Below are 16,507 nucleotides of genomic sequence, written 5' to 3' on the forward strand. Positions count from 1 at the left end.
TAAAATAGGTTTAGGTCCATGATGTCCAACGGGTTTCTCTTTTTTGTGAACCTGCATCACAGTTGGATTACTGGCCAGAAGAGTTGGATTCATGAAGGAAGAATAAAACTCTAGGAAACTACCCTTTGTAGACATCCTCTAATCCAGAAGAAAAGACAGAATCCTAGGCCATTCAGAGTACAGGAAATCCACCAATAACAATAGATACCTTCTAGCCAACTCTCATCACTATCCTTCACAAACCAGAGGGGTAAAGGCAACCATTATCCAACAATTGATTAGTTTAAGTGACGGTGTTGATCGTGAAGAAGAATTAAATTAGCTGATGAAAATACTTCTGAATAATGCATACCGACAACAAGACATAGAGAAGGCAATTTCCCAGAAACTTAAATCCTTACATCGGCCACAGGATGGAGAGGAAAAAGTAGACCACAGGAAGAGAGCATGCCTGCCATACAGTAAGGGGACTACAGGCAAGGTTGTCAGAATCTTGCAAAAAAATCACATAAAAAAGGACAGTAATCCAACAATGAGACAGGTTTACCCAAAAGATAATACACGCCACTGTTTAAATTTGCTGCTCATTTTTAGATTCCATCTCTTATGATTACTGCATTCAGTGCAGGGGAGGACATTTGACATAGTCTTCCCATCAGGCAGCTATGAGCTTGTTGCTCTCCCTGTATCCAAGGAAATGGCTCTTTTTTAATTTTATAATTTTGATTGAGATGCCATAAGGCTTCACTCTCGTTTAAAGCCTTCCATTAGTAGCCCGATATTCAATTGCATTCCTGGGTACCTACTGGGCATTCCTTGACATTCATAACTTGGATCTTACTTTCCTTGTGGCTGCTATTATGCAAGGGAAGGTATGGCAGAAATGGGAGGCAAAGAAAGACTCTTGATAAATACTTAAGAGGCATTTATGGAGCATGCTCCCAAAATACCCTCTTATAGAGAGCACTACATGGGTTTTTCGAGGTGCACATAGTTTATTTATAGCCCTTCAGCATCCTCGGATCACAGTAATCTTCTGTGAGTGATGAATCACAAATTGGATTCTTTCATCAGCAGTGCTCTTCAAATTTCTTAAAGAGATTCAAACTTTGGGCTCAAAGATATTAGTTGAAATTTTTTATCATTTTCTTTCTGAGTCAGAAAATGATGAAAGCTGATCTGATAACTGTGGGTTGAACTTCAATTTTCCATTGTGTCTTCTACACTACTTTTGTGTTCCATTTAGCGTCGCTAAAATTTTCAGCATCTCTCTTGAACATAATAATTTTATTTATCATCACTTTGATTGAGTAGAATGACTTTAAATCTCTTCCAAGGCATATTGGTGGCTTGAACAAAGGTTTCCAATTTTTTTTTGCTGTCATACAACCTCAAAGTATATTTTCCCCAATTTGATTATTTTGTGTTTTCTTTAATTCAAGTTCCTCTTCACCATCAGCTTCAGGGCCGCTAAGATACATAATGGCTTTGAAATCTAATAGACCAATGTGCTTCTTTCCCATACTTGACTTCTTTTTCATTCTCTTTTTTGGTGATAGTTTTTCTGTGAGCCCTTGATCCCTGCTTAAATGTAGGCAAGGGTGCACTGGCAGCTGAGGTTGAGGTTTATTCTACTTCTGAGAAATGGAATTTTCAGCTGCCAATCCCAATGTTTTCTTCACATTTAGTAGGGTGGTTGCAATTTTAGGTTTTTCTGCATCCTTCATTTACCCTGAGCAATCTTTCCCATAGATTAGTCCACTTACCTTAAATACTCTAGCACAACCCTGTGCTTCTTTATTAATTTCTTTTGTCAATATCCAACTGATCAAGTATCTACAAAGGCAATTTCTGGGAAAAGAATTAGCTCTTGGCCTTTTTACCTGTTTATTTATTTTCCTCCAATAGTTGCATAAACCTATTTACCAAATTATTGCGGGCCAACTCAGAGCAAGAGGAAAACACAGTCTATGGCAACATGAAAGTTAGATGGCAAAACTGACTTAGAAAACAGATCATTTTTAGGGCTGTGTTTTCTTCTTCCTATTTGTATTCCGTGCTTTATATATTTTTTTCTGATGGTAGTGCATTTTCAATTTGGTTCTGATTACTCCTCTTTAAAATCTTTGAAGCAATCAAAATTTTAACTTGCATAAAGTTATAAAAAAGATGTTGAATAAAAGTTTTATTTATTCCAGATGTCCATACTTAAGTCTTTTCTCAAATTGGTGTGGTGTAAAAATTTTTGTGGTATTCAATTGAATAAATGTGGGCAAAGGGTAGGTAATAATCTTTCATTCCTTCCTAAGTTACTAGAGAACAATAAAACCTTAATGCCCAAATTCAGAACGAGGATTACAATCAAATGGTTCATAAATGTAATTAGATTTTTGAATGATTGATTGGACATATATTACCTTGTATAAATCAAATGTGAGACAAGCCTTTCCAGGAAATCTAAATTTCTCATTTGCTACTCATGCTATATTAGGTAAACCTATATTTGGTTTAATTCCATGCACTGAGTTTTTTATGCCTTTCTCATGCCTTGTGATGATTACATTTCCAGAAGTTTCACATTTATTAAGATAATATTTCTTACCAGCTTTGTATCATTAATAAAGTACAATGTAAATTAATATTTAAACATTCAGTGTGGGCTCCCTCAGTGACTGTACCTTTTCTCTTTACCTGAGTAATGTATTCAGCTGGTTCTTACACAAGGCTGAACTCAAGGCTTTCATCTGAAATCATTTGCCTTTTTTCATTACATGCAGCTTGTGTCACACCCATTTTTTTCTGTAAATTTGACCTGTTTTGGACTTCACTAAAAAGTTGGACTTATTTTTCAAAGCATTTTAAAAATCTCATCCTGTGTTGAATGTGTTTATTATATACCATTTGTACTTAGATTTTATGAATGAAATTTTGAGATTCTCATTTGTATTGTGAAAGATGCTTGAGAAGCTCTTAGCATTTGAATCTCTTTTCACTTGCATTTTTAAGTACTATTCATGGTCTTATTTTATTTTTTTCAAGGTTCAAATCACTTGGCGATGGCTCCCTTCAAATAGTGGACCTAAGGCGAGATGACAGTGGCAACTACACATGTCATGTGGAGAATAGACATGGCTCAGATCATATTACACATCGTCTTACAGTTCAAGGTACTGATATCATACATACCTTTAAAATGGCTTCATATTACCAAATTACATATACCATAGTCTAATAGTCTTACAGCTCCATAAAATCTCTCAGCTAGTTCTTTCAAAACCATAAATGTATGCTCACAGGTTGAAGAAGAAAAGTAATCTGTAAGTGCCTCACATATTTCTTATATCAACACTTGTATTCTTCAAAGTGGTAGCTGAGTTGAGACCTGTACATCCATATTACCCAAAATGAAGCAATTTTCATGTCATTTTAGAAGTTTTGTTAAGTCACTCATGAAATAGAGAGAAAATCAGAGATTAGATGACTCTAGTCTCACGGCATAACAGCCTATTCACTAAACTCCATTTTCACTGCATAATTTTTCTATGCATGAGATTGGGGAAAACGTTTTGACCCAGTCCCAGTGAGAAATGGGTGGTGGAATCCACGTGGAACCCACGTGGAATCCACGTTGAGTGGTGGATATTTGGTGGTGGTGGATATTGAGTGGTTGGACCCACGTGGAATCCACGTTGATTTCAAGTGGATTAGTGGTGATTATCATAAAATGTTAAACAAAATTTCTAATTTGTGGAACTTAACTCTCTGGTGACATTGCGTCATTTATCATCCTGAAACCACGCTAGTTATGTGAAAATGTATCGCACATTCTATTTTTATATAATTCGTGGAAAGGCAGCCACGAGAGCACATGAAAAATCGTAGACACATATATAGAAGGTTTAGATATAGAGTGGTTGAGGTTTTAATGGTTTTAGGACAGCACCTACTGCTGTTTTAATTTTTCCACCAAATTTCCACGTGGGTTCCACGTTGATTCCACGACCAAAAACACGTGGTATCCACGTTAATTCTCCACGTGGGTTCCACGTGTTTTTGGTCGTGGAATCAACGTGGAACCCACGTGGAAATTTGGTGGAAAAATTAAAACAGCAGTTGGTGCTGTCCTAAAACCATTAAAACCTCAACCACTCTATATCTAAACCTTCTATATATGTGTCTACGATTTTTCATGTGCTCTCATGGCTGCCTTTCCACGAATTATATAAAAATAGAATGTGCGATACATTTTCACATAACTAGCGTGGTTTCAGGATGATAAATGACGCAATGTCACCAGAGAGTTAAGTTCCACAAATTAGAAATTCTGTTTAACATTTTATGATAATCACCACAAATCCACTTGAAATCAACGTGGATTCCACGTGGGTCCAACCACTCAATATCCACCACCACCAAATATCCACCACTCAACGTGGATTCCACGTGGGTTCCACGTGGATTCCACCACCCATTTCTCACTGGGGATTGTATAATGCATAGTCATGTAAATATAATTATGAAATTGTTGAGGATAATCCACTTCACTTTCCTACCAAATGGAAAAATTTAGAAGTCGGCTCAAGTAGCCAAGTATGTAGTTAAATATTGATCCAAGTTTTCATTTTTTATGGCTTACCAATTGTGGTTGCCTATTCCTGTTTTTACTGCTCTCAACCAACAGCTAATGTTTGGCATGGAATGAGAAACAAAAATAGAAAAATCAAATTTTAATTATTAGTCTCTGTCTTAAAATGTGTCATTCTGAAATTCTTAATCCTATTTTCATAATGGTGTTGCTATTTCTTTCTCATTATTATTGTTATCAAATGCTCTGGATAGTGATTTTGCTTTTACACAATTGTAGTAGTTCCCATAAAATTGTGAGTAAATGAACTCTGAAGGAACTAGGAAGTCTCTGACATATGAAGGCTATGCCCCTTTCATATGTATTCCTTGTACATTCATGAAAATAATGTTCTCATTTGATTTTCATATTCCATGTTGGTACATCTATTCCATCGCTGATTATTTTGCTGTTCACTAATTTTTTAATGCTCAATGCAAACTTTTCCACTCACAAAACATGCTTTTAATCATTTGATCATTTATGCTTGCATTTCATTTCTTTCATCCAGTGCCACCATTATCTCCATTGCTTCATGCAACAAGCACTTCCAGTAGCTCCATCAACTTGCAATGGAAGCAGGGGGATGATGGGGGATCACCAATCCAAGGCTTTGTGCTCCATTTCAAGAAGGATCTAGGAGATTGGGAGGAGCAAAAAATCAGCAGGAAAGAAAGCAGCCACATCTTAAGCAAGTTACTATGTGGAACTTCTTATCAGGTATAATTTTTTATACTTTATATTCTCTATTATTCAAGCAATATACATTCAGGGTGGTTATGCTTTTCTCAAAAATGAGGACATTGACATACCTGTACAGGGCGCAATTCCAGATGTGATAATACCATATCAAAGATAGATTGCAGACTAAAATTATATGAATTAACTCACATTTTTAATCATAAATTAAATGCCTTGAAATGGTTTTTGAAAAATGAGAATAGTGCATTTTATTATAATTTGTATGTGGATGGTGATATTAAGTTACTCAGGTATCCTGTCGTCCAATGTAGTCATTGCCATGTTTTTAAACAGGGTAACCTATTCTGAAATACTACAACTTTACAATTAAACTTTAAAGTATAACGTAACACAAGTACTTCATAGACATGCAAGATTGTATTCTCTAATATGTATGGCTTTTCTATTTACCACCATTAATTCAATTTGTCTGGAGTCTTGAAGCAGTTTTTGAGCTGAGTCGAGTTATTCTCTTCACCTCAACTTGACTTTGATCTCAAAATGCTCCAAGAACTTTAACTTCAAATAAATTCCATAAAATTTAGTCTAAGAATACAAAACCAAATACTATCATGCAACACAACTAGTCATTAATGGGTTAATGTGTTTTCAACCTAAAGCACATTGATGACCACCCTTTGACATAAATACAAATAATTCAGTTTCACTAGTCTGTAAAAGGTATGTTAATGTAAATTAATTTTAATATTTTTATTTATATGAACCTTAAACCAATGATCTTCAATTTATATTTTAAATCCATTTAAGAGAGTGATTAATGAAACTTGACCTAAGGCAGAGATTTTAGGGCATAGTGAAATCCTGCTTAGTACAAGGTAGTAAAAACAAGGTTATTATGTAATTTATCAGATTTTTCATAAAATCCTTTGGTTATGATTAATCTCATCAAAATTGTAAGAAGTTGTTGGGTAGATAATAGGCCATTTAATGCAACATAATAAATATCCATGTGTTTGAGATATATCCCATTACCACTTAGAGCACATCAAACTTGGAAAAAACTGTCTTGTGTCTTCTATTATTAAAAAGTGTGGATGTGTATTTTTCTTAATCTCTTTTAAATTCCACAGATCTTGCAAATGAAATATTTCCTATGAAATGGATTTTTATGGGTATATTTGCATAATGCGTATAATTTTGGTGTTATCTGTTGCAAGATCTGCCAAAGTTGTTTTATGTGTATCATTGATTTAAAATGTAGTTGAAGGACTAAATCTAGTGATTTTATTTTAGTTGAACAATGGATGAGATTTTTTCTGGGCATTATGTTATTCATACGAGGTGACTGGTACCAGCTGAATTAGTATGACTCATTTTTCTTTTGAGAATAAGCTAAAGACCCACGAAGGTGATGGAATTGAATATTTATGGCATGCATGTATACCGTGGTCTAAGTGAAATAACTTTTTCCGCAGATGTTCATCAATGCTTACAACAAGATTGGAATGGGAAACCCCAGTGAAACTATTATTGCTTCTACTGATGGAGGAAAACCTGGCTTGATTCCTCCAATGGAATTCATTTCAGTTAATTCCACTTCTGTCACTCTTCAATTGGATAAGTGGAATGACGGAGGATGTCCTATTCTATATTTTGAGCTGAACTACAGGAGGAAAGATGAATCACTGTGGACTCAGGGTAATTATTTTTTATTCATATTATTAATACCCTAGCTCTGGTAGCCTAGTGGGTAAGATGTCAGGATGCTCATCGAGGGGCTTGGGTTCAAATCCTACTTGATGCTCCCAATCAGAATCCTCAAAGTGTGTAGTGGCCGAGGGAAAGGAACTGGCCCCCTACCCTCAATGAGAGAAATTCATTCACTTGTGTCCAAGTTTGGGGTGAGCTCTAACCTATCCTATCTAAACCTGATTTTGGGTTGAACCACTTAATGAGTGAGTGAGTAATTTTGCTTGCAGTTTTGTATCATTCTCATGGGAATTATCTTAATGCCTTTTGAGTATCTCCACCCATGGATTTTTAGCTTTTAGTAGTTTCTTTGATGTTAAAATCCTGAAGTAGAAATTGCAAAAATGATAGCGTCTTCACGACATGCCCTTTGTATCCTTCCGTGGTATGCATTACTTTCATACTTTTACGAAGCGCGTATTGCATACTTAGTGGGCGTCCGTCACGACTGTCATATTTATACGCTCCTTTTATCCCTGCGGTTATGCAATGCTAACGGCTTTAATGGACTGCGAGGTGCATAATCTTCCGGAGCGCATAATAAATCTTCATCCTTCTCTTCTTTCTGCTCTTTTCTCCTCCCAGAAAGCTACCATTACTCTCCCTTAACCCCAATTTGTATCAGCCACGCCTCATTTTTAACCCCAAAAATATTTTACCCCATGGGAAGGGCTTCTCGATTTTTGCAAATACAAACTGTCACGATCTCATAATTTCTTGCAGTTTTTTTAGTGTAGAAGTAAGGTCCAAACACGATGCAAAATTATGAGAAAAGTTATATAAAATACCACGAATACTAAAAATTGTGATGGAAAGAAAGAAAATATTAACTCCCAAACATTTTTAACCGCCAAAAATCTAGGAGCTCAACTCATGGGTATGTTTAATCCGTTCAAAGATTACAGTGGCCACTCTCAATGTTTGATGTGATTGTTAGCCAGGTAACTTTTACTCTTTTAGAATGTGAAATAACTTATAATCATCTATATGTAATGCATTGCAGTACAATTAATCTATAGCAAACTTTGGCGGAAATTAGGCAGCACTAGTTGTGAGAAATTACCCATACTCTTTTCTCACTTGGGTTGATGAGAGCTCACTTGCACTTCAGTGAGAGGAAACAATTTTTGAAACTCATGATAGATATGAAGACCAAGAACTCAGAATATTTATTCTACATGATACAGCGTAAATAATAGTCAATAACCCACAATATACCAATGAAATAACAGAATTACATTGTTTTGCCCTGATGCTGAACAACAATTTTAAAATACAAAAATATGTAGTTGGTTAGAAAAAAACAATTGATCAGAAAAATTGCTGAAATCAATTATGTAATCATCAGCTGGCTATCAAGGCAATAGGGTGGTTTCCTATTTTCTTTTTATTGACTAAATAGGCAGATTATTAATCCTGGAGTATGTATTTCATGCTTTAAGATTTCTAAATAATGATACATATTTTTCGCGATTCAATGAAAAGTGAAAATTTTCAAGCACTCGAAAATGTGACAGCTAAGTATGAATGCTGGGAAAAGCCTGTGTGATGTTATTCTGGTTCCGGCTACCACTGTGTGAGGCCACCTTGGTGCGAGGCTATGAGCACCACTACGATGCAGGCTGCTAGCAGGTAGTGCTAGGCTCAAATAAGGATTGTTATAAGGATTAATATCCTATCAAACAAATGAAACTTTCCAACCACAGGCAATTTTAATAGGTAATTATTAAGAGATCTGAGGTCTGTGCCTCACCATGCAGTGGTAATCTCAAACGATGTAAAACTCCTGACTACTCATACAGCATCTGGGCCCCAGTGATGTCACGTGAAGTGGCATCGCAGTGCCGCCAATCTGGCATTTTTCAAATGAGGTTATAATTGACCATTAAAATTCGTCTAAACTAGGATTTCTAAAACCAAATAATATATATATATTATGAATACAGTAATGGTGAGTAACGAATCGCAATCAATGCCTTAGGTTTTCTTTGATGAAGGAAACTATTCTATTTACTGATTGCAAGTAAGACTTAATGCTTTCCTTGCACACAATATTAGTGATTTCTATTCAAATTTCACAGAAACTCAAAAACGATGAAGATGATATTTTTGATTTACTGGCAATTGGATTTCTAAAAAATCACCCTCGTAAATAAAGAATATGTATTTATTTTTAAGTATTTGTGTATGTGTGTATGCGAAATGATAATTCTGTTAGAAGATCTTGTTGAATTAATTATTGTAATGATGACTGCAATCCATTATACACTAAATAATGTTTGGGGCAGATGTAATCGTAAAGAGTTCATTGGGGAAAAATTAAATTAAATAAAGCCAAGCTTCCATACTTTTATTCATGTATTGGAATTCATGCACTCTTGACTTCATATTGGGAGCATTATGTTTACCACATGTTTGTAAGCAAAATGCTCACTCCTCAAAATTTACTGTGAGATCAAGAAGGCAGTTTCTTGTTTTCATTTAAAGTGGATGATAATATAATGCAATAAACAAAAAGGAGGTGGAATAATATTTCCCTGATGGTTTTTTTGAACAATTTGACAGCAGTGCATTTTTTTATTTCAGTATCTAATAGCATAGAATTCCAAAGCACTTTCACAATTAAAAATCTACAATCTTCTACGGAGTATCATCTTCGAGTGACAGCTCACAATAATGCTGGATCTACAACTGCTGAGTATCAGTTGATGACTCTGAGCAGACATGGTGGTAAGTCTTCCTTTAATGTCCATTAAGTATGATGAGTTCTTATTTGATATTTACATAGCCAATGGTGTCATGGCGCTGGAAAGCTGTTCCAGCACTGGTTAACAAAAGACATACCTAATAGTCAAGTAACACTTTTATCGATTTTGTTGCCTCAAAATTTTTTATAATATATGTATGTACACATTTGTGACAAAAACAAAAAAATTTGTAACAAAATTAAATGATAACTTGTAATAAAAAACACATAGAGGAATATTTCACTTCTTAAAAAAGTTCAGTAAAGTGTGTTCTGGCACCATGTACTAATTTTACCATGACATCACTGTATATAGCCAAAGCATTGCTCCATATGACAAAATTACATGTCATTTATTGTTCATCAATAAATTGCTAAAATCTGTTACTTTTCAGGCACAGTATCACCAAATTTAAACCGTCCCGGAGGAAATAATGAAATTCCATTTTATTTGGACTTAAAATTGATCCTTCCATTAATTATTTCATTGCTAGCAGTGATATTTGCCATTCTGGGGGTGTCCTATTGTCTTAGAAAAAGTGAGTACATTGAATTGCCCTCATTTTTATATTTTGTGTCTGGTGGTAGATCCTAAAACCATTTGTGGGTAGGGATGAAGTTTTTTTTTGCTTTAAATTCTGGGAAAGTTTGATTTTTTGTTGCTCTATTGAGTTTCCTAAGTCTAAGGATACAGCCAGACACTACTCCCCATCCCTTCCTCCATAAAGTTTTTAAGTGGAACCTACCATTTTTCATGATTAAGATTTTTTTTAGCTTTACTCTGAAATTATTTAATGAAAAGAGTCAGTATCATTCACTCTGGAGACAAAAATAATTCTAAATTTGGGGTGCATTGTCAAGCATGTGGCCGAAGACTGGCCATAAACTCTCAGAATTTGCACTTCAGATATATCCCTGATGCCTTGTAGACATAGAGAAAAATGATTTATTCACTCAGGGTATACCTATAAGGACATGTCAGTCCTGAAACTTCTAGTTCAAAGCATTCCATAATCAAGTTGATAAAAGTGTTCTATCTACGGCCAAAATATTGCATTTTGCTTTGACTTAGGACATGTGCTGTCAAATTTTAATCATGTACCACATTTGCTAGTAGATATCACATCAATGTGAGCGGTCAATTTCGCACTTAGAGCAGAAATGGTATCTTTTTTGGCTTAAACTGATGATCAAATGATTTGTAGTGTTAATAAAAAGTTGGCATTATCTGCCATTATTTTGTTAAGTCAGGCATTCTGACTGTTGCCAATTCCTAATTCTATTAGTGTTAGCCATTCATTTAAAACCTTTTAGTGCACATTCATGATATATTTTTGACATTTGCGGAGCTGAAGAGCTTAATATTTCAAATATCTTATTTTAAATGAAACTTTAAAATTTTTTGCCAGAGCCTCCCACAGTTGAGACAGCAAGTCTTCAAGAATCCCAAACAGCTGCAGCGTTGGATAACAAGCAAAATATGGAGCAAAGGGAACAGTATTATGCTACAGTCAGGAAACCTCTCCGCTCACCTGTGAGAGATGTGACCACTCTTGAACGAATACCAGGTATGTTTACATTAAGATGTACTTCTTTTTTACAGCTAATGGTTGTTTTCATGACGATATTTTTACCAATTTTATTGAACTATTAGATAACCCTTTGGCTGTTGATTAAACACTTTGACTGCAGTTCCCAATTATGTGGTATGGAAACCAAAAATGTGGAATTTTGTTTCTTGTTGATTGCCTTAAAATTGGATGTGAAGTGAGGAAAGTATCATTTTTTCATTTTCAATAATTTTTTCCACTTTTAGTTTATGTAACGTTTTTACAAAATAAGTAATTGAGAATGCTGATTCCATATCGATGACAAGTTCTATTAACATGTATCTCAAATTCGGCTGGTTTGAGACAGGTATGTTAAACAAAGTGTAATAAGATTTAAAAAAATAAAATACAAGCAAAGAGCAACACTTTATTTGCAAATGAATGCTTCTTTTTCAGTTTTAGGAACTTGGTTTTTAATTTTAGTTTGCAAGTAAAAGAAATTAATCGTTTTTTTGCTCTCCTGAAAAGTTGCTATTTTTGAGATATGTGTTGTTAGAACTTAGCCATCGATATGCTCCACTGCTGGTGGTAAGTCAAAACTTGGTCACTAGATTTGCTCTGCAGTCAATGTGTTACACTGAGGAAGGGTTACCTAGATGTATCATGGACATAATCACCAAATCACATCTTCACATTATGTATTCTTTCATTTATTTTTTCATTCACTTAGTCTCAAAATTGTTACATAATGATTTATATCTGTTGATGAATCCAGAATTCAGTGACTTATTATTTTTCTCAATTGTATAAACGGTGAGAACTTCAGCTCATGCAATGCTATTGGTGAAGCTTTCTTTGCCAATGCTAATCGCCCAACATTTCAAATCAATGTACAATCCAAGTGATGGGTTATTCATCTATTTAATGGAGAGGTCAGACCAATCAAATTAAAAGTACATAATTTGCCAGTGGATATGATGGAGTATTGAAATTCCTAGTATTGAAAATTTTTCTACCTTTGCTCACAAATTCTATCATTTGAAATAGGTGCAGCAATTCTTATGAATATCCAATTTTTCATAAATTATAAGATCACTCACTGGTTCCTACATTTAAAATGGAATAAGTAGATTGGGGCCATATATCTTTTCAAAAATTGCAATTTAACTAGTAATATTTGCATCGGTGTTAATTTCAGTTCAACCAGCCTTATTGTTTGATAAGAATGGATAAATATTCAATTAAAACTCATGCCATGATAAAATGACGAAAATGTGTAATTTTGCTTATGTTTTCCATGAAGAAATAGTTAAATTTTTCTTCTGAAGCCAACTTGACATCAATTTATGATGCCTCTGCAACTAAGCAATTACTTATTGTTAGCATATAAATTCATTCTTAGTGATATCAAAACCCATAGAGTAGATTGCATTATACTAGATTTGTATAGCATATATAGTAGAGCAATGCTTGCTCCTTGTTCTCTTTATCATTTGTCGAATTTTCCACCTATTATTTTTCTTGCCAATCACTCCATTAAACCTTTCCTACCCCGCTCTATTCCCTCTCTTCCGTTACCCTTCCCAATCTAAAAAATGCTTTCTTATCAAGGGCAATGGAATGGTACATATTTAATTTTGGAGGGAAAGAATGACAAGAAGCCAAGTTAGAACTTCAAAAAAAATCATTACAAATTAATTATCCTTCTCTTTTGATTATTCCTTTGGGCTTTTCTCTCCATTTGAAACATTAATTAGCACTCTTCACTATGTTTTATTATGATTGTTTGCATTGATTTCATTTATCTTCACCATCATCATTTTTCTCTCACTAGATATTATTATAGCTTAAGCAGCATAAGTGAATACCATGTTCTGCTTATTTTATGATAGGTGCATGTTTTTCTTAATCTTTTTAAAGTTACCCTATAACTTCATGGTTGATGGGTTACAACCTTTAGGTAATTATTCCTGGAATAAATTTTTCCCAGATGTAAAGCAAGTAATAATTACTTTCTTAAACCTCAGCTTGCTATTCAGAAATTTTAACCCTAAAATAAAGTCTTCTCAATGTCTTTTTCATATATTTCACTCAGCTGTACTTAGAATAATGAGGCTCATGTATTTAGTACTGCATATATTTAGAAGTATTTTGAATTTGAGCCTAGTAAATTAAATACATATCTTTCAATTTTGCTTTTTCCAACACCTAAATTTCAAATATGTGCCTTGAATTTCATGCCACCATGCATGAGCTTTTCCGTTACTCTCACTGCATGGTTCCATATTAATCAAATTTTGAATAGCTCCAACACATCCTGTGAAATGAATGGATTTTAATGAAATATATTCCTTCATCCCCCTCTCTTTTCTCTCATATTGTTGTCAATACATATCATGTATGAGGTGAACATGAGCCATATTCTGTGCCTTTATAATGACACATATTGATGAAACTACAGTCCATCATTATTAAAAAAAAGGAAGGAAAAGAGTCGAGTGTTTTTTACTAGACAAAAACAGGAAATTTCATTTAGGTAGCATATTATGGTTACATTAAATCTAGAAGACTTTCAAATGAACTTCACCAAGCCATGGGAATTGTTTTGTTATTTCAAAAAATTTGCATTTGACATAATGATCAGTTTTTCTTCCTGAAAATCATTAATCTGTACTTATATTTAATTTTAAATTTATGGACTTTGCTCAGTTTATTTATCAGGTCACCCATTATGGCCTTGGGATAGTTTATGCAACCCACAAAGGTTACATTTTCTCTCATTTGAATGATATATAAATAAATAAATATAATGGGTTACAAATTTACACTACGGAATCATAATTAAACTAGGTTATTCATTGCATTCATTAAACTATTGTGATTGAGATTTTGAATGAAAACCCATTACTTTTCACAGCAACATCTGTGTCCTTGGAACCTATCTCCCAAAAAAAGGCACTAGAATAAACATTAGGGCCTTCTGCACCTCTCTGACCCACAAGAAACTAATATGACCCCTTAATATAACATAAACGCAGGGTCATAGCCTTGATTATTGGCCAGGGGGGCATACAGGTTGTCAGGTTAGGCAGCAAGTATACATCACTGGGGGGTATAATGAATGCAAATGTGAAAGGCTTGCAGTTCAGTTGTCCAGGTCCAAAATTCTCACAGGCCCGACGACACCCAACCTGCCCCTCCCCATCTGACTATGGCACTGCATCAACAAAGAAAGTGTTAAACTGGGTGATGTTAATCTACCTATATACTATTTGGCATCCATATGCTACTGAGGGTTACCCTCCTTGAACAGGTAGCCCACTACCCATTGGATCAAACAGTTTGACACTGAAACCTATACTACATCATTAACCCTCATTCAAATATATGTACCTAGATTCTGCATTGAAGGAGATTCACATATTACTTTTATAGAAATTAATGTTCATAACATTTTCCATTTATCTTTTTATCTAGATCCATGGCCTATTGATGCACAGCGAGGGTTTTCACCTTTTTTTGGCATGCAGCATGTTACTCAGAACATAGCCTCTGGTAATAGAAATATGATTTTGCATGGTATCACTTGTTACTAAATAATCTGCTTGATGTCTTAAGCATGCAGTAAAATCACATTTGTTTCACAATCAAGTTGGCTGATACACATTAGTGATTTCTCAACTTAATGAATTATCAAACAGAGAATTCTACATGCTAAAATCAATCCTCCACATATAATCGTTTGAAATTGAATTTTTTTATTGATACAATGATATGAAATCTTAATTAGCTCACACACAATTTATTATAAAATTTGGAATATCTACTCATTAAATGTGTAATTTTTCTTAATAGAACCTTTAAGTGTGTCAACAGATGAGGTTTTACTAATTTTGCTGCAAGTATGTATGCTCACGTAACCTAAGATTAATTTTGACTCTACACTGCAAGACTGAATTGCCTTGCCTGAATTTGGGAACTACATAAATGCTTGATTTTCAAACTTCCTTCATTTTCAATCTTTGATCAGCGCCATCAAAAATCCCTTTACTCATATTTAGCTACCTAGGAGATATGAACACTTTATTGGGCTTGCTTATTTTGAATTTTAAATTTTATTTGAAGTGACAGCCATGAAATTGACCAAAATAAATCGCAATTGAGGTCTTCCTCTTGGAATTTACCTCCAACAAGCAGTATTAATATTTTTAATATCCATATTCCATTCATACTTTGTTCAATTGTATTATGAGCATCAGCATTTAAATCTGTGCTATCCCTATGCCTTATTGGCCTTATAGTAGAGTTATTCCAGTTAACGCTAGGAGGACGGGAGTTCTGCTCAACCTAGAAGGATGGCTGGGGGTCATTTGACCCCTAAAATGTATTTTGGAATAAAACGCCTCATTTTCATCCAATATTCAGTTTTATCGTATACATTGTTAAACCAGTTCATTAAAAACACTTTTTAACATTATTAAATATTATTTCAAATGTCAAAAGTTAACAACAATTACTATAAAAATCATGCATTAACCCGTATTTAATAGTCGATTGCAAATCTAATCACGAAAATACATGTACTGAATAAAAAAATTTGTGTTTAATATTCAAACAATCAGCACAGTGGGTTTACAAAATTTGCATAAAAATTTTAAAAAATTATTACTTTGTTGTAAATCTTTATGCATTCTTTGGCATTAGGGCAGTACCCCCAGCAAAAGGGTAAGGCCAAGTGACAATGCCATCAGGCCAGAAAAATGAAACAGTTATCCATAAACCTGATATGGCGTTGATGAAAAATAATATCTCCAAGAGCTCTGAATCTTGGCTGACGGGCAACACTCATGGGGTGAATGTTTTTTTCTTGTGTGGGTAATACTATAATCATTGAACAACAAAAGAAATACAAAATTAAAATATCATAATTGCATGAATTTCATGCAGAGCAAAGATTCAGAACATTATATTTCTCTTTGCTGTCAGTAAAATATCGAAAGATTGAGTAAAACAAGTCAGTATGCCTATGTTTTGAAGTACAAGTTGGACCCCTTAGGGGGAAACTGGCATTGAACCGGGTACTTGCGGGCTCAAAATCAAGCAAATCATCTACAAGACTAGCCTCTTGCTGATCAT

At 34.3% G+C, this 16,507-nt stretch overlaps 1 protein-coding gene across 1 annotated transcript in view; it reads left to right on the forward strand.

Moving 5' to 3' along the window:
* LOC124170892 (Down syndrome cell adhesion molecule-like protein Dscam2) overlaps positions 1-16,507 on the forward strand; it is a 507,776-nt gene that overhangs the window by 461,876 nt on the left and 29,393 nt on the right. The window contains exons 26-32 of the mRNA XM_046549919.1: positions 3,040-3,167; positions 5,136-5,344; positions 6,802-7,024; positions 9,662-9,805; positions 10,217-10,360; positions 11,231-11,389; positions 14,849-14,926. Of these exons, the coding sequence (XP_046405875.1) occupies positions 3,040-3,167; positions 5,136-5,344; positions 6,802-7,024; positions 9,662-9,805; positions 10,217-10,360; positions 11,231-11,389; positions 14,849-14,926 (1,085 nt within the window). The remainder of the gene's footprint in view (positions 1-3,039; positions 3,168-5,135; positions 5,345-6,801; positions 7,025-9,661; positions 9,806-10,216; positions 10,361-11,230; positions 11,390-14,848; positions 14,927-16,507) is intronic.

Source organism: Ischnura elegans, chromosome X (assembly GCF_921293095.1).
Source record: "Ischnura elegans chromosome X, ioIscEleg1.1, whole genome shotgun sequence".
In the NCBI taxonomy this organism is placed as follows: domain Eukaryota; kingdom Metazoa; phylum Arthropoda; class Insecta; order Odonata; family Coenagrionidae; genus Ischnura; species Ischnura elegans.